At 47.0% G+C, this 17,937-nt stretch overlaps 3 protein-coding genes across 3 annotated transcripts; all 3 read right to left on the minus strand.

The window, feature by feature from the left end:
- Positions 1-205: 205 nt before the first annotated feature.
- On the minus strand, positions 206-2,097 carry PtA15_7A358 (uncharacterized protein; the record flags this gene model as incomplete). Its single annotated transcript, XM_053170956.1, has 6 exons — positions 206-286; positions 367-479; positions 539-1,372; positions 1,466-1,477; positions 1,562-1,672; positions 1,743-2,097. 6 exons carry the CDS (start codon positions 2,095-2,097, stop codon positions 206-208), a joined length of 1,506 nt encoding a protein of 501 aa, XP_053022186.1.
- Positions 2,098-16,117: 14,020 nt separating this feature from the next.
- PtA15_7A359 (uncharacterized protein) lies at positions 16,118-16,473 on the minus strand (the record flags this gene model as incomplete). Its single annotated transcript, XM_053170957.1, has 3 exons — positions 16,118-16,198; positions 16,278-16,390; positions 16,458-16,473. The coding sequence occupies 3 exons, from the start codon at positions 16,471-16,473 to the stop codon at positions 16,118-16,120; spliced, it is 210 nt and encodes a 69-aa protein (XP_053022187.1).
- A 284-nt stretch (positions 16,474-16,757) lies between these two features.
- On the minus strand, positions 16,758-17,516 carry PtA15_7A360 (uncharacterized protein; the record flags this gene model as incomplete). The annotated part of the gene is made up of 3 exons (XM_053170959.1): positions 16,758-17,293; positions 17,377-17,388; positions 17,480-17,516. 3 exons carry the CDS (start codon positions 17,514-17,516, stop codon positions 16,758-16,760), a joined length of 585 nt encoding a protein of 194 aa, XP_053022188.1.
- Between the last annotated feature and the right edge of the window lie 421 nt (positions 17,517-17,937).

Consider the following 17,937-nt stretch of genomic DNA (forward strand, 5'->3'; position numbering starts at 1 on the left):
GTCCAAGGAAAGCAGCACTGGAAATGAATCAGGAGCCGAAATTCCCCAGATATATATACCACATTCTGGATCTCAATAGCTCTAAGATTTCAAGGTGAAATTGAGAAAAACATGAAAATGCTTTTCCATGCTTTTGACGCATTGCGTAGCTGTGAGCCATTCTATTAGTGCCAATGAGTATTGCAGCTGATCTGGATACAGCCTATTATACGTCTTCTTCTGCCAATCTTTCGGTGTTTTCCCTCAGAGCAGAAATTGGAGGAGATCGAGAAACAACAAACACTACCTAAAATGACAAGGAAGAAATACTTCTTAACCTCGGGAATCTAAAGCACTTGGAGGAGCAGAAATATCTTAATTACTAACGATGCCCATGGGTATTCCAATCGTCCATACCCAAGAAATGCTCGCCCAAGTGATAGTGAACCACGACAAGTCTGAAATTGAATAATAGGTTGGGACGTCCAAAAGATTGAAACCTACCGTACAAGATGTGATCAGTTATACTTCCGGTTCGCAGGCCGAAGGAATTACTCACAAACTACGATGTTCATGCCGCAGAAACCAAACATTGTCAACGCGTTGCAACACAACTGCCAAATCAAATTTACTTCGTATCTCCTTAGTGCTTTTAGCTGAAGGCGGAGCAGGGATCGATTGTCATTTTCCCATTCTTGTAAGCCAAGTGTACGCGGATCATTCGAAACGGGCGTTCGCCGGGGCTTTTCAAGAAAATCTGGAGTTTGGCGCAAATTAGGAAGCCAACTTGGGAGCCTCGTGGAGATCCAACTTCGTTTTTTGTGTTCTGAGGAGTCGCAGGAAGACGTTAGGTAAGAAATCGATATCGATCGGATACTCGGAGCGGAAGCGGTCTCTAGTGCCTCATTACCGATGGCAAAAGGCATGCGTTGTTCATATGACTGCCTAAAAGTTGCAATTTGGAATCGAACAGCCTGCAAGATGCGGATATAGCCAAACAACATGATAGAAAATGAAAGGACGAGATATAAGAGAAAGCCAGCAGCGATTATCCGGGCGAGGAATAGCACTTTCTCGCCGCCGTGAAACATGCTGGCCATCTGGTTTAGTGCTTCGATGTTTAATTTGGCTATTGATTCATTGTCGATATTGCCACTGATGATGGCGGAGTAGTTTCGGTTGTATTCTTTAAAGGTAAAATTGATTTGCCACAATTCCTTGATTACCAAGCAGATCGGAGCGGCACCATAAATTAGGGGAAACCCGTAAAATAAAGCCGACATAAGATTGATGGTACTGGGTCTGAAGTACGTTGCATTGAACTCTCCATTTCCTTGCCTTGCTGTCGTGAGTCCGTATCTGTTTAATGGGACAGCCCGGAGGACATTCCATACTTAAAGGGATCAATTAATTATAGATGAAGAATGACATACGCGATCTTAGTTTTATTCTTGCATTTGGTTGGGATGAAGTTTCCAGGGCTTACTTTTTGTCCATCCTGCGTGCCAATCCCATCGGGGAGAAATAATGACTGTTAGCCGATAATGCATGTCTGGGATTGATTGTCAAGATGTTCTCTCACCCGTAAAGACCAAAAGGGGATATGTGATCAACCCCAAGCCACAGGTGGCTGTCGAGATCGGAGCATTCGACTTTAAGTCCATCAACAGGAAAAACAATGTCGAGGTATCGCCTTTTTGTTGACAATGAGATAAGAGACTTCGTTTTGGCTTGTTTTGGATTTGATATGGGTAGACACTCACACATCACGTATAGAACCACGCACATGGGTATTATTACCCGAATGTTTGGACGTACCATTCCGTTGGCTTCCGTTTTGAAAAGCCAAAACCCTTCTTTTCTGATTGTTGGTACGGCACTTGCGACATATAAGATTGCAGCAATACATTCGAGACAAAGGGTGATCCAAAGTATGGCCGGAAGTACTTTTGGTGGATTGGTCTTCGCTGCTCTTAGAAAGAGTTCATGCAGCACAACCGACTGACTGATCGCGTAGTTCGGATGCTGCGTGGGGGTCGCGGAGACTGAGGGGGTTACGTAGACTGAGTGCTGAGTGGGGGTCGCGTAGTCTGGAGGCTGCTCGGTGGTCATGTCCATTTTGGTAAAGTTTCTTTTATGTATATCGCGCGACAATGGCGAACAAGATCAATCGAGCTTGATGCAAAAAACGAGAGTTGAGCCGGCGAATCGCTATATTCCTTCTGGTTTTAACAGAAAACTAGTCAGTACAACCTAACATGAAACTTGAGTCGAAGTTCATGTTGAGCGACGTGGGATTGGAGATTCGATTAACGGCGGTGATGCATGCCATTCCAAAGTGGTACGCACTTCTCATCTGATAGTAGAAACCACTCTCAAAGTTTAAAAATGGAAAATAAGGCGAAAGATTCCACGTACGCAATGAGGATTGAATGAAGTAAGGAAATTAAACAGCCTAACGACTTGAAAATTACGCGCACTTCGTATGGACAGATAATGATAGGAATCAATTATGTGACTGAGGAAGGTTCACAACGCATTCATGCTCGTTAGGCTTGTGGAGGCTATTAGTGGAAACTCCCAACCCTTACTTCTAAGGCATTGGAGACGACTGCAGACAGGGTGTGAAGTTTTGTCCCAAAAGAACCATGGGTCACTAGAGTACTCGCACGATATTCGTGCACCAAGCGTCCCGCTAGCGCTGACTCTGATCCATGAATACCTATTTAGATATCTGCAAGCAAATTTTAACTCCGTTGAAAAACAATTTTGTTTGCGGATGCTGCATAGAGTGTGCGGAACCGTGGCGGTTCCGGGCCCATTCGGCCGCATCTGGATCTGTGACACTTGAGATCCAACTGGGATGACCCGTTCGGCTGCCTGCGGAGTGTAGATCTAACTTAACACAAGTCCCTTCCTTCCGAGGAGGCGCGAAGCGCCTCCTTCGGAGAGCGTCCCTTCGGGACGCGGGGTCGGGCCCCCCCGACCCTCCGATCGAGAGGCTTAGTTAAGCTCGAGTGTAGATATTGATTCTCCGAGGCTGTCACCCTAGGTGAACCAAACACCTCGGTGACCGGTTGAAGACACCGTGGGCGCACACCGCCCCATCCCGGCCAGCCCTGGGATGCGGCCGCTCCGCAGCTGTCACTTAAGTTGGTCAGCCGTACCCGGGCTGCCACGGGATCAGCAGCATGGACAACGGACCGGTCCATCGCAATGCCACCTCCGCTCCTACACTGACCCCTCGCGATGGGCAGCAACAGCCAACCATTTCCTAGTCAGGAAATGAGTAGAGATCTGACGCCCTTGCAACAGCAAGAGGCGGATTGTCCAGAGGCAGGGAAAGCACGCCACTCGGCCACCTACAATGCTGCCAATGTACCCAACTGGCATCCGAAAAACAGGACACCAGAGGCAGCCTTTTGGCAAAAATTTGATTGTTGGGTTCACCTCTGCATTGGGGAGATCAACAGCACAGAGATCAACAATGCAGCAAAGGGGATATTTAATCCAGACTTTCCCTGCGTCGCCTTGCCAAGAATCTTGCTCTTCAAGCAGGTATAAGTCATCCTGAGGCAGCCAAAGAAGATTCATCCCGCTGAGTACAAAGGTGTACCCGTTTGGAAAGCCTCCCCGGGCCTTAGTTAGAAGACTCAGGTATTTTTTCAGTACTGCAGATCACATCTTTGCAAGGGTTTCAGAGGCTTGATAATAATAGGGGGATTCAAAGTTGGCCATGCATGACTTGCATGTACTTTTGCAAGTTGGTTGTCAAGGCTTTTCCTCAACACCAACATTCAAAAAACCAAGCTTAACTAAGCCACTTGTGGTGAGCGGATCTAGGCAGCAGCCCAGTCTCACCAGAGAGGCTTATGCACTAAAACACAAAGCTTGCGTGAGCCGGACATGATATACACCCCATTAGTTTGCTCCTGGTTTCTATTTCACTCATCATAATTTTTTCTTTTTTGGTTTTTCTGACAGGTCACCATCTGCTTTATTTTTCAGTATGTTTTTTATTGTTGTACTCTTCATGCTTCATATTTCAAACTTGACAACAAGAAATGGTATGACTGCGCACGGTCCTTGCCCTATGGGGCGCAAGCCAAATCAAATTTCAAAATCTTGAACTTGGACAGAAAATTTCCACTGGATACAATCAACATTTTGTGATAAAAAAACACAGAAAAATCAAGAGCATGTAGAAATATGATGTATCAAAAACTAGAAAGATGATGTTGAGTGTTGAGAGTGTGGTGATGCAAACAAGGCTGCTCCCAGCCAAACCTTGCAATTGGCTCACGCGAGAAAAGTGTTTTAGCATGCAAGGCCCTCCCTCCGGTTGGGGTTGCTTTGCGACCAGCCAAATGCTGCACACCCGCACGGAGGCTGGGACTTGTGTTAAGGTCAAAAAAAAACATTCAAGCAGGTTTGGGGGGTGTAGTAAAATGTGACTTGCATGCACTTTTGCAACTCAGTGTTCAAGAATGAACTTGAAAACCAACTTGCAAAAGTGCATGCAAGTCATATCTGGCCAACTTTGAAACCCCCTTGGCTGAAACACTAGTCTTGGAGATTCTCTTGGACACAAACTTAACCGAAGTCCCTTGCTGCTCTGGGAGTCTGGTCTTGCAAAGCAAGCCTCTGATAGCCCTTGGCAGGAGGGACTTGCACCGTACCTCCCCATTCTAGCGCATGGAGGATGGGTTTTTCACCCCTCTTTTCAACTTTCCCTTTGTACTTCCCTGGTTCCATAATACGCTTTTGTTTTTTTTGCTCCAGATCAGCTCAACATGCAAGTGCTGAGCAACGGTGGGCCGCTATGCTACACCAAGAAATGAGCTAACAGCGGATTACGCGGCCCTTTCAGCAGCATTGAACCACTTAAACTGGTGAGAATATTCTAGGAGCCTCCTTGATCAAAATGGTCCAGCAGGACCATTGCATCAGGGAGTCAGGATATCCTGGTTACCAGATGCAGAGCCAAAATTCCATTTTGAGGACGGTTCAGCTAACATGGTCTGTTTTGCAGCATTCAACTTCTTGCCTTGCATGGATTGAACCATAAGCCTCCCTGAGGGATCAGTCAATTAGAACTGCACAGTTCAGGGAGCTTGGAAAATCCTGTTGCCAGCTGCGCCGCTGTAATTGGCAGTTAGCTGATTTCTAGCGCAGTGTAGCGGCCTACCGTTGTGCTGAGCCTTGTATTTTTTTTTCTTTGTGTACTGATAAAATTAAGTCCTGAAAAATTAAAAAAGACAAATAAACCTTAAGACTGTTACCGAGTCTATAAACCAGACTTGCAGAAATCAATCACAAAATGAGAGCACAGACTCTCCAATTAATACATAGCATGTTTGACACGCAGCTAGCTTGAGGACCATGCTTGTGAAAGATTTCAGAAGACTAAAAGTCATTTACTTGTTAGATCTGAAGTCTACTCTATGTACAATATTAGTAAAGTAAAAATAAAGAGCTGTATTTTTACCTAAAAGCAGGCGAGTAGACCGCTGCCTGATTCAATGATAAATGAATAAGAAACAAGCGTTTGAGTGAAGACAAGTTATTCTTCTCTGCAAGAGTTGTTGCGTATGAGCTGCGGCAGTCGTCGCAAGATTAGCTCCTGGTCTCATTTAGCTCTAAGGACCTCTTCTCCTTACTTGGGTTATCCAGTTAGGTTTGTTTTACCAGTCTGCTGGGAATGCTCAAAACGGCTTAAGAGCGCTTCCACGTCATCTGTATCAACGTGACAAGCAGTTTTGATTGTAAGTCTTTTGTTTCTTTATTGCAGTTTTCTGTTCTGACAAGACTACTCACTGATTTGCTCTCCTGCTCTTTGAGCGGAATCGGTTCGGTCCGTCTTTCCTTCTTTGACAGTGTCTACGGAGGTTGTTGGGATGAGGCATTAGCACTGCATCTAGATCAGAATTTTATCCTGCCGCTTACCTTTGGCGCTTGCAATGGATATTCTGTCTGCTAGTGATCGACAATCGGGATTTTCCACGAGTCTGAGTTTTTTGCTTGCTTGAGTCGGACCTGCATAAACCAAATCTGGAGTTTCAGTTTTACAACTCTGTGCGGCCTTTTTGGACTGCGGAAGTGGTTTGCTTTGCTTACCATGTTCTGCAGCTGTTGTAGTTCCCAGCCGCTCTCTCAATTTATGAGCGCTGCGCCGTTCACCTGAGTTTGTATTCTCACAGCCTCCCGTGCTTCGAGTCGCAAGATTCAAAGCAGGCGATGGAATCAGGATTACTGCCAGCTTTGCAAGAGATTTCCGTATGACTGTGCGTCCGGTGGGTTTGGTGAGGAAGTCGGCGGAGTTCTCAGTTGTTTTGACATACAGCGCCAGAATTAGTCCTACAGCAATCAGTTCGCGGACAAAGTGGAGGCGAATTGACATATTCTTTGTTCTGAAGCTGCTCTGAGATGTTTCAATCTTTGCCAGATCTAGCGCGCCACGGTTGTCGATGTATACCCTGATTCCCTTTAGTCCAGGAAAGATTCCGGTTTCATCAGCCAGGTTTGCTGTCCATGCTAAGTCTCTGCCTAGGTCAGAGAAGGCCTTGTACTTGGCTTCTGTGGTCAAGAGTGATACTGTAGACTGCTTCGTGGACTTCCAGTTGATCAGGTGGGTGCCGGATTGAACAACAAAGCCCGCTGTTGACCTTCTAGTGTCTGGGCAGTTGCCCCAGTCCGAGTCCACAAACGCCTGCACAGCCCCATGAGGTTCTTGTTTGGCGTAGGTGAGGCCAATTTCTCTAGTTCCCTTCAGATAGCAAAAGACCTGAACTGCGGCGTGATAGTGCTTGATACCGGGCTTCTCCAGGTACTGGGACAGTGTGCTCACCGCGAACGCTATGTCTGGGCGCGTGAGAATGCTCAAGTAGTTCAGGGAGCCGACCAGAGCCCTGTAGTTTATCCCAGTGTCCACAAAGGTTTTGATTTCTTCGGCCGTTGCCTTCTTGAGATGCTCGCAAGGGTTTAGCGGGCATGTTGCAGGATGAAGGCCCTGAAGGCCGAATTCTTCAAGCTTTCTATCAATGTATTGGGTTTGATTGACTTGCAGACCGTCGCGGAAACGTTCAATATTCATTCCTAAGAGAAACTCTGCTGCTCCCATGTATTTGATCTCGAATTCAGCTTCCATCTCTGCCTTGAAGAATTCGGGCTGGTGACTGATGATCACCAGGTCGTCCACATGTGCGTAGATCCACGTTGCTGGTTTGACTCCATCTGTGGTTCGCCAGAAAACGCACGGGTCTGATAACGCTGCCTTGAAGCCTAGGGTGAAGAGAAATGTTGATAACCGCTTGTACCATACAAGCGGCGCCTGTCGAAGGCCGTATATTATGGCCTTTTTTAACTCAAGCACTGAGTTGGGTGGACAGCCGAATCCAGGCGGAGGTAGGAGTGTGACTTTGTCATCCAGCGGGCAAGTCAGAAACGCGCTCCGCACGTCCAGCTGGTGGATTTTAAATCCATTGTTGACTGCGAATGACAGAAGGAAGCGGAGTGACGCGGGTTTACCCGTTGGGGCGTATTTGCCCTTGAAGTTTAGGCCGTACGTCTGCTTGAAGCCCTGGGCGCAGATCCGTGCCTTGAACTCCACGACCTGGTTCTCCGAGCCAAGCTTTTTTCGATAGGCCCATGTCGCCGGTATTGGATCATCGCTCTCAAAGCGAACTCGAATTGTCCAGACCTCATGCTTCTTCATATTAGCGATTTCTTTTTCCTCAGCTGCTTTCCATTGCTGGCTTTCGGATGCGGTCATTGCTTGTGTAAGAATTCAGGTGACTAAGAGATTTATTTCATTAGATCTTATGTACAAAGTTGATGAGAGCTAAGAAGATGGAGAGAGAAAAACATGAACTCTGGTTCGTACCTAAGAGCAGGATCGCACTTGTGACAGGCAGTGATAGAAAGAAGAGGACAGTAATGTGAATAGAGAAGTAAAGATGTGACACGAAAAGGGTCTTGGAAATGAGATGACAAAAAGGAAAAAAACGGGCGAGAATAATCAGGATACCGGGACGATGGCGTCGATATACTGAAGTGGGTCTGAGAAGGTAGTAGAAGCGCTAGAGGGTGTTTGAAGGTTTTGTTGAGTGAGCGCAGCGGTTGCGATATAGGGGATCTTTCGGATGCAAGGGATGAATAGTGCTGGATAGGAGTCTGATAGTGAAGAAAGAAAACGCGACGACAAAAAGAACAGAGGATCAGGACAACTGGTCCCTTTTATAGCTATGTGAGTAAGTGGGCTTACTCTGATAGAGCGCCTGATTGTCGTCGCTCTGCACTGGCCCACTAGGGGTCCAGGTTGGTTGCGGTATCTAGGCCATGACTGGTTTGGTCGTATTCCTCCTGCATGTGGGCTTCGCCTAGGCGGTAGATGAGGGTATAGTGAATGAATTGGTTAGCGTACAGCTCCTGTATCATCAGTCAAGACTGGTATAGGAGTCAAGCTTACCTGTGTTGTGAGGGTTGGTTTGGACTGGAGCTCGAGCTTGATGACTGTGAGGCTGAACCGGTTGAGACGGAGGAGGCGCGTTGCCTGAGGCGTCAGGCGAAGTTTCACAGCTTGCTTGTGTGTTTTTGGTTCGATGGAAACCGTAACTGTGAACGCCTGCTTCCTCTGCCTCTTTCCGTCAATGATGTTGCGCTCGTCAACCGCTCCAATGACGACTTTAGCTGGTGGTGATTGGTGGTCGTCCTCTAAGATCGACTGTCGCGATTCCGGAGTCGCTGTGGGAATCGCCGCTTTCAGTTCGCTGATAATTTCACCCATTTTATTCTCTTCATCAGCGTTCTCTTCTCCTTCTTCATCAGGCTGTTCTGTTGTGTCTTGATGTTCTTTGAAGGGAAGGGCCGGATTGGCCAAGAAGTTTGGCATCCTATCCAAGGATGTGTTCAGAGGGTTGCGCCGAAGAGGGCCGCATTCTGGAAATGTGCCTTCGTCGAATTGCGCGTGCTTGACCACAAAGACTTGTTCGTCTTCCAGACGGCAGATTTTATACAACGAGTAGTCGTTCTCATAACCGATCAGGACTCCCTCCCAGGAGATCGGGTCGAATTTATCCAGACAATGCTGTTTAGGCTTCACCACCCATACCCGGCACCCAAAAGGGCGGAAGAAGTTCATGTTTGGTGGTACTTTGAACATTAATTTGATGGGGCACTTCCTGCTCTTAGATAGAGACGCTAAACAGTTTGTGGTTGCTGTCGCCGTGCGGACCGCTTCCCCCCACCATTCTGGGGCCTATCATGCACCGTGTCATTTCAATTAGGGTGTGATTTGCCCTCTCCACGAGTCCATTGTTCTGCGGGGTGTAGGGTGGCGCAACATGATGTTGTATTCCCGCCTCCTTGAGCAGCTCTCCCAGTGACTTGTTGCAGAATTCGCCGCCTCCATCGGTTATCAACTTCTTCATGCTTCTCAAACAACTTTCGAAACTCCTCAATGGCTGTTGGTGCTTGACTCTTCTCTTTTAGGATTACCGAGTGGATGTAGCCAGAGTACTGATCTACCAGAGTCAAGAAGTATCTTGCGTTACCGTTTGTTGGTGGGGAGATAGGGCCAACGATGTCAGCCTTAGAGTCAACACAGCTGACCTAAAAGCTGCCTTTTCTACCTTTTTACATATGAATTACTTTATATCCTTTTCATCTTAAGAGATAACCTTGTTTTGACTTCATATTCTGTTTTCCCATGCGATTTTAACCCTAGTTACAACTTATCACTTCTTTGTAACTCTACTCCTTCCCTGAGTTCTTGAGTTATGGCGCGCATGCGCAGTTGTGACGTGGCAGCGCTACCAGGCGCGCCAACCACTTGTACATATGTAATTATGTAAGCAAACTCTGATAATTTTTGAAGTCAGGATCCCCCACAGCCTGAGGAGGATCTACAGACTTCAGCACACCAGAACCATACCCCAGAGACACCCAGGATCACTAACCAGAGGCCACTTCACTCCCAGTATCACCACAGGATATTGACAGTAAGTACCCTCTTCTACTGACCTTGTTTATCTCAGAGGAAACTCTGTTGCTCTTGACTGCTCTCTCCCTGCTTCTGTTTCTCTCTTCTGCTACAAAAGATCCACAGGTTATCTCTTGTTAAGACCTTTAAAACCAGAGCAGAGTAGTCAACCTACTTCTGAATCCCACCACCGTTTCCTTGGTGTGAGTGGAGACTGTTGCATCTCTAGCACAGTTGGCAGCCTACTTTTCCAGGTAGAGCTTGGCCCATATTAAATCATAATTCAAACAGATCAAGTTTCTCTCTTCTCAGTTTCTCTCTTCTATTCCTCTTCTCTCCACTGCTTGTATTTCTTTATCCCAAGGAATTCAATCAGTGTCCCCCTTTTTCTTGTGTCCTGCACTACGAAAAAAACACAAGAAACTGATGTCAGTTGACATGCAGTTACCATGCTAGTACTTTGATCAGTGTCTGGGTTCTTCCAGGGCACTTCCAGCTTGCTTCCAGGGTAGCTCAGCTTGGCCAGGTGCCAAGCCACAAGGCACAGCTGCTCAGTGCTCAATTTTGAGCACTGTGCCTCCAGGTGTCCTCAGACACTCAGCCTTGACAATGGACTGCACAAGTCCATGGTGCGACCTCATGGATGCCTCCCAGCCACTTGGGTACATACAAGCGCGTCGACCGGGAGCAACCCCTCCCAACTCAATGACCGGACTCGAACCCCTCGATGACCGGCGCACGCCAGTCATCGAGATGGTACACAACCCCTCCATGACCGGCACAGTCCGGTCATCGAGTGGGTACACAACCCTCGCGATGCCGGCACACACCGGCCATCGAGAGGGTACACAACCCCTCGATGACCGGCACACACCGGTCATCGAGTGGACCGAGACCCACTCGATGACCAGCACAAGCCAGTCATCGAGTGGGTACACAACCCACTCTATGACCGGTGTGTGCCGGTCATCGAGGGGTTGTGTACTCTCTCGATGACCGGCGCACGCCAGTCATCGAGTGGGTCTCAATTCACTCGATGACCGGCACACGCCGGTTATCGAGTGGGTACATAACCCTCTCAATGACTGTTGTGCCAGTCATCGAGTGGGTTGTGTACCTCTCGATGACTGGCTTGTGCTGGTCATCGAGTGGGTCTCGGTCCACTCGATGACCGGTGTGTGCCGGTCATCGAGGGGTTGTGTACCCTCTCGATGGCCGGTGTGTGCCGGCATCGCGAGGGTTGTGTACCCACTCGATGACCGGACTGTGCCGGTCATCGAGGGGTTGTGTACCATCTCGATGACTGGCGTGCGCCGGTCATCGCGAGGGTTGTGTACCCTCTCGGTGACCGGACTGTGCCGGTCATCGAGTGGGTTGTGTACATCACCACTCGATGGCTGGATGGTGATGTCGACCGGGAGGGATTCCTCCTGGTCGACAGGTGGATGTGGTTGGCCGGGAGGTACTGCCCCCGGCCACCTATTGTATTATGCTGTTGTCTGCTCCTGGTCGACATGGTTTCCCATTGTTGAAGGAGCTTCTTGAGGGGGAGGCATTCCACCCGGTCAACAAGAGGCAGGAGGGGCTGATGCTGGCTGACAAGCCCAGGTTGGCAAACCATGGATCTCCTGAGCATTTGCCTCAGAGACCATGGATCCCAGCTGAGCAATTGCCTCAGAGCTCAGTCTTGTCTAGTGCACTGTGCACTAGGATGATGTTGTGCAAATTCCAAATATTCCAGGCTGTTCCAGCCTGGGATTAATTTGTATGAACCTGGTTCTAATTGAGTATTGACTCAAGTATGCCGCATGTCAACTGCCAGCAGTTTCTTGAGTTTTTTTCACAGTGCTGCTGTCACATAAGAGACTCAGGCTCACAGACAAGATCGCCATGGATTATATTCATTGGAGCTTTAGCCGGCTTGAAGTGGCTTTTGCAGGATAGGCGTACTGCCTTGCCTTTCATGCATGCATTGCAGGCGTGAGTTTTTGTCAGATCAAGCGGCGACGTGACTGCCGTCGCAATTCTTGCTGAGCTTGCGTGGCCTAGGCGATTTTGCCATTTGACAAAGTCTGAGGGTGGCTTCTTGGATTCTGTGAGAAGGCTAACCACTAGATTCTCTGGGTCTAGCACACCTTTTATCTCCAGCAAGTCGTTGCTGACGTCGACCGCGAAAGGCTGGCCGTCGTCTATTTTCACAGCAAATCCTCCCGCTTCTCCTTGGATCAGTGTTTTAGACTTCATTAGTTGTACCAGGGATATCAGGTTGCGTGTGAGTCTTGGCACGTATAGCGCATCCTTCAATGTGAGGGTACCGCCGTTGTCTAGAGGTAGTGTGGCATCGCCACGAGCTGTAGCGACTAGGTCCCCGGGGCCGCTTCCTGTTGCTATGTCTATGCACACTGGACTCGTCTGCTTGAAGTAACCGAGTGCTGTTAGCATATGGTTGCTTGCACCGGAGTCGAGAATTGTTGTCTGCTGTTTGGCGGCGCCGGAGTTGGACAGGTAGCTGAATGATGGTCTGACGTTTTCATTTGCTGAAGGGCTGTGGTTTGAGGCTGTGACGTGGTAGGACGAGCTCTTCTCTTTCCTTTCCTTCTCCTTCTGGGCTTTTTGCTTTTCCATGGCCTCCTGGAACTTAGAGGGATGAAGCGTCCAGCAGTCTTGCTCCGAGTGGTTGGACACTGGGTTGTGTTTCTGATTGTAGCACTTCACTGGGTTGTACGGCTTCTTGCACTTGCTTGAAGGTTCCGTGGCTAGTGCGGTCGAGGAGCCGGTGCTTGTACTTGTCTCAGGGGCTTTGCGTTTGTTGGATCTTTTGAATCGCCCCACTTCCCTTAGTCAATTGATGACAAATTTTGGTTTGCCGAGGGAGTTTAAGTCGCCGAAGAGACTTTGCATTAGGAAAGGCCTTTTCTTTGTGATTTGGCTGATAATGCTACAGCAGATAACGAAATCAGGAACAGCCATGGCTAGTGATTCAAATTTGGTCAGGCATTCCTCAATTCCGGCAATGTATGACGCCATGCCGTCGTTAAACTGCGTATCTTCCCACTTCGCCCATACTTCATAGCTTGCGAGGATAGAATCGGAGGCGTAGACTGACTTGAACATCTGCCACAATTCGTATGGGTTACTGGAGTTGTTTTTCTTGACGATTGTATTGAATACTCCATTGGTAAGGTTTGAGCAGAGTAGATTTGCGGCCTTTTGCGCTTTGGCTTTGCTTTGTCAAGTCATGTCCGGTAGAGGAGGTTTGTCTATGAAGTGCTCCAGGTTGAATTTGGCGAGCACCATGCGAATCTTCTTTTCCCATATCTCAAAGTTCTTGCCGGAGAATTTTGGAACCTTCATTGTGGGTTTTCCTCCAAAGCTGGAATCGCTTGATTCACTCTCAGAGTTGGCCATTCTTTCATCCTGCTTCTAGTCAATTGATGGCAAGGCTGCTTTCGAGCGTCAAGACTGTAAATCTGAAAGATTTCAGAAGACTAAAAGTCATTTACTTGTTAGATCTGAAGTCTACTCTATGTACAATATTAGTAAAGTAAAAATAAAGGGCTGTATTTTTACCTAAAAGCAGGCGAGTAGACCGCTGCCTGATTCAATGATAAATGAATAAGAAACAAGCGTTTGAGTGAAGACAAGTTATTCTTCTCTGCAAGAGTTGTTGCGTATGAGCTGCGGCAGTCGTCGCAAGATTAGCTCCTGGTCTCATTTAGCTCTAAGGACCTCTTCTCCTTACTTGGGTTATTCAGTTAGGTTTGTTTTACCAGTCTGCTGGGAATGCTCAAAACGGCTTAAGAGCGCTTCCACGTCGTCTGTATCAACGTAACAAGCAGTTTTGCTTTCTAAGTCTTTTGTTTCTTTATTGCAGTTTTCTGTTCTGACAAGACTACTCACTGATTTGCTCTCCTGCTCTTTGAGAGGAATCGGTTCGGTCCGTCTTTCCTTCTTTGACAGTGTCTACGGAGGTTGTTGGGATGAGGCATTAGCACTGCATCTAGATCAGAATTTTATCCTGCCGCTTACCTTTGGCGCTTGCAATGGATATTCTGTCTGCTAGTGATCGACAATCGGGATTTTCCACGAGTCTGAGTTTTTTGCTTGCTTGAGTCGGACCTGCATAAACCAAATCTGGAGTTTCAGTTTTACAACTCTGTGCGGCCTTTTTGGACTGCAGAAGTGGTTTGCTTTGCTTACCATGTTCCGCAGCTGTTGTAGTTCCCAGCCGCTCTCTCAATTTATGAGTGCTGCGCCGTTCACCTGAGTTTGTATTCTCACAGCTTGCTAGTCCGTTATTTGCAGGTCATTGAGGGGACTCAACACTCTCAATGACCATATGTGCCGGTCATTGAGAGAGAGGATAAAACCCTCTCAATGAATGGCACAGGACCGGTCATTGGGAGTGTCAAGTCCCCTCAATGCCCAGTCAATCCCGGTCATTGAGAGTGTTGAGTCCCCTCAATGACTGGCACAGACCAGTCATCAAGATTGTTGTATACTCTCAATGGCTGGTCTGTACTGGCCATTGAGAGTATTGAGTCCCCTCAATGAATGGCACCGGACCAGTCATTGGGAGTGTCAAGTCCCCTCAATGCCCAGTCAATCCCGGTCATTGAGAGTGTTGAGTCCCCTTGATGACTGGAACAGACTGTTCATAAAGAGGTTGTACACATCCCTTTGATGAACGGTCTGCACCAGTCATCCAGGGTGTTGTACGTTGACTGTAAGTCAAAAAAAAATGTATCAATCATTGATCACGGATCAACACGGATCCCTTCTGTTACTTGGCTTCAGTAAGCTCCAAGATTCTATTTACTTTGATGATTTATTTAACTTTGGAGAGGTAGTGTAACTCAACTCAGATTTTTATTATGTCCTGGTGTTATACCTCTCCGGGGGAGATTCGATGCCCGCTACAATCATGTAGTTTGATGGTACCTTTTCTTCCTTCCCCAGGGTTTTTACAGGTTATGAGCCCAGTGTTGCCTCTGTTGCGTGTTTAATTCCCATTGCCTACATCTTGCACATGTCACACCTCCCCAGATTGTAACCCTCACATAACATGACATAACTGTGTTAGCTACTCTCAGTCTTTTATATAAGTGTATTATTGATTATTGGTTTAGGAGTGTGGTTGCCTTAAAATAGTTACATGGTTCATGGGTGCCAAAAGGCCCATTATAAGATAAAATATAGTATAGTCTTTAAAATAGCATTAGTATAGTAGCCAGTAGGCATGAAAGTTCACATTTAACAAGTCTTTTGGGGAGTAACACTTAGATTTGTATGTAGTTTCACACCAGCCCATTTTGCTGTCCAATCCAATATCACCTCTGTTGTCAGTGATATTGGCTTACGGGGGAGTGTTATGGCCTGGTGTTATACCTCTCCGGGGGAGAGTTGATGCCCGCTACAATTGTGTAGTTGGGTGGTACCTTTTCTTTCTTCCCCGGGGTTTTTACAATTGTGTGGAATGTCACACAAGATGCAAGGCTTTGTGCCAAGCAAACTTTTAGGCTTTTAAGTTTTGAGGGCAAGGAACTGTGATGCTTTGGAGAAACCACCCAGCCAAACTCAGAATCCCAGCACACCAAAAAGGGGCAATAGCGCGCAAGTCCCTGGAGGCTTTCCTTACAAGACCAGACGCCCGCAGCAGCAAGGGACTTGGGTCAAGTTCGTCTGGGACAGAGCTCAAGGAATTTTCAAATTTTTTTCATGCATACACCGTTAAGCAGCCAAGGGGACTAGTTGGCAGGTGACTTGTCAATTGAAGCTAACTCCAGCAATTATTCCAATCACACCCTTAGGGAAAGGTGGTGAAACTTAATGATGATGACAAAGCGGTCATTTTCATCCAACCGGAGTAATTTCAGATTGATGCATACTGCATTCACAATAAATGTTACCAAAAAAGTATAGATAAATTCAGGACAAAAACTAAGCGCAGAGCAAGATTCACGCAAGCAGGTTCAAAGTAGGAGAACAAAAAAAAATCCAATACCAATTAAGTGACGACACACCGCTAGGCGGGTTTCTTACAATCTATATTACTGGTAGAAAAGGAATCTGAATCTCTAAACTCTTATGTGCAAAATAATGATTGAAATTGTCAGCAATGATCACCGTATTGTATTGCATCGTGAATCTGCTCGTTTTTCAGCGATGCTCTGGCCCAGCACATTGCACATTTTCCCTGAGAAAGGTAATCGGAGGTGATCGAGAGCTCAGGCATGCAACCTAGAGTACCATTCAAAGTTGCGAATTCATTTCGTGAGTCTCAGCATGTTTTGAAAAGAGAAGATGTCAGTTTTCGCACCAAACCAGCTGGCAGCCCAACCGCGAAGACCCAAGAAACGCTCGACCAAGTAATGATGAACCATGTCAAATCGGAAAGCGAATGTCGTGTCGGAACTTGCATCCAATTGCACCCTGAGGAATAAAGAATCTTAAATCATCAGGATAGTTCGACTTCTTAGAAAGCTAAAAGAGCACCTACAAACTGCGACATTCATGCCCAAGAAAGAAAGCATGATCAGCGCATTACAGCTCGCCTGCCAAACAAGATTCCTTTCGTATTTTATCAAGGCTTTATACTGGGACAAGGCCTTTTCTCGATTGACACTTTGCCATTCCTGTGTGCCAAGTGTCGGGGAATGGGAATTACTGGGAGGGTAATTGATGTTTCTCAAGGAATCAGGTTCTTGGTGCGAAGTGGGCGACCAGCTAGCTATTGTCTGCGGGATCCAAGCTCGTTCTGTGAGTTTTGTGAAATTGACAGAGGGCTTATTGCAGCCTTCTATTTCGACGTTGATTTGAGTGTTGAAGAACGCTCTACTGGGTGGCTCCTGATCGCAAGTGAGGTGTGCTGTTCAAATGATTTCCTAAATGTTTGAGTCTGGTATCTGACAGCCTGAAAGATACGAAAGTAGCCAAATGCCATGATCAAAAACAAAATGACAATGTTACAGCAATACCCGGTGCTGAGCAATCGCCAAAGGAATACCAATTTCTCGCCGCTGTAAATCATAGAAGAAGTTTGCTTGGTGGTTTCAGCATTGAATTCCGTCATCGATTGCGTCGTCGTGGTTCTTCCATTGTGGATAGTCGAGTAGCTATGGCTGTATTCCAAAAACGTCTTGTTGATCTCTGAGATTTCTTTCGTTATCAAACAAACAGGAAGCCCGCCAAATATTACAGGGAACCCGTAAAAGAAAGCCGAAAGCAAGTTGATGGTTCTGGGCCTGAAATACGTCACATTAGATTCTCCATTTGGCTGTCTCGCCGACGTGAGTCCGTACTTTGTTAGTGGTACAGCTCGGAGAACGTTCCATACTTTCATTGATCGATTGCGGTGAAGGGCGCATGATGCATCAGGCCGCTTTTATATCTATGCAGAATCAAGTTGCATTACTTACTTTTTGTCCAGCCTGACATGAATGATCACGAGAAAAACCCCTTGATTAACTGCTCTGTAACAGCAAGATGTGTTCGAGTTTGGACGTGTGGATTTGGTCTCACCCGTAGATAACAGGACAAAATAAGTGCAAAAATTCATTAGAGCGGTTGGTGCCGAAATAATCACCTTCGAGTCGAGGTCACGTAGGAGAAAGATCAATGTGGGCAGACTGACTTTTCCTTAGCCAAAGATGAGAAAAAATCAGCCGCTTCGTACACTCGTTGCTGAGCTTTTGAAATTTGAACAGACAACTTTGAAGCACTCACATGCAATGTAGAGCAGTACCCACACAGGAATTAATATGCGAGTGTTTGGACGGATCATCCCATTTTTCTCGATCTTGAAGAACCAACAGCCTTCATTCCGAAGTGGTGCAATTGCGCTTACAATATGCAAGACCCCAGCGATTGCTTCGAGACCGCATACTACCCATAGTGCAGCAATGAGGAATCTTGGAGTATCGTGCTTCACTTCCTTCAGAATAAGCCGACGTAGCGCTTTGCTGATAACCTGGGCAGCG

This window comes from Puccinia triticina, chromosome 7A (assembly GCF_026914185.1).
Source record: "Puccinia triticina chromosome 7A, complete sequence".
NCBI classification, from domain to species: domain Eukaryota; kingdom Fungi; phylum Basidiomycota; class Pucciniomycetes; order Pucciniales; family Pucciniaceae; genus Puccinia; species Puccinia triticina.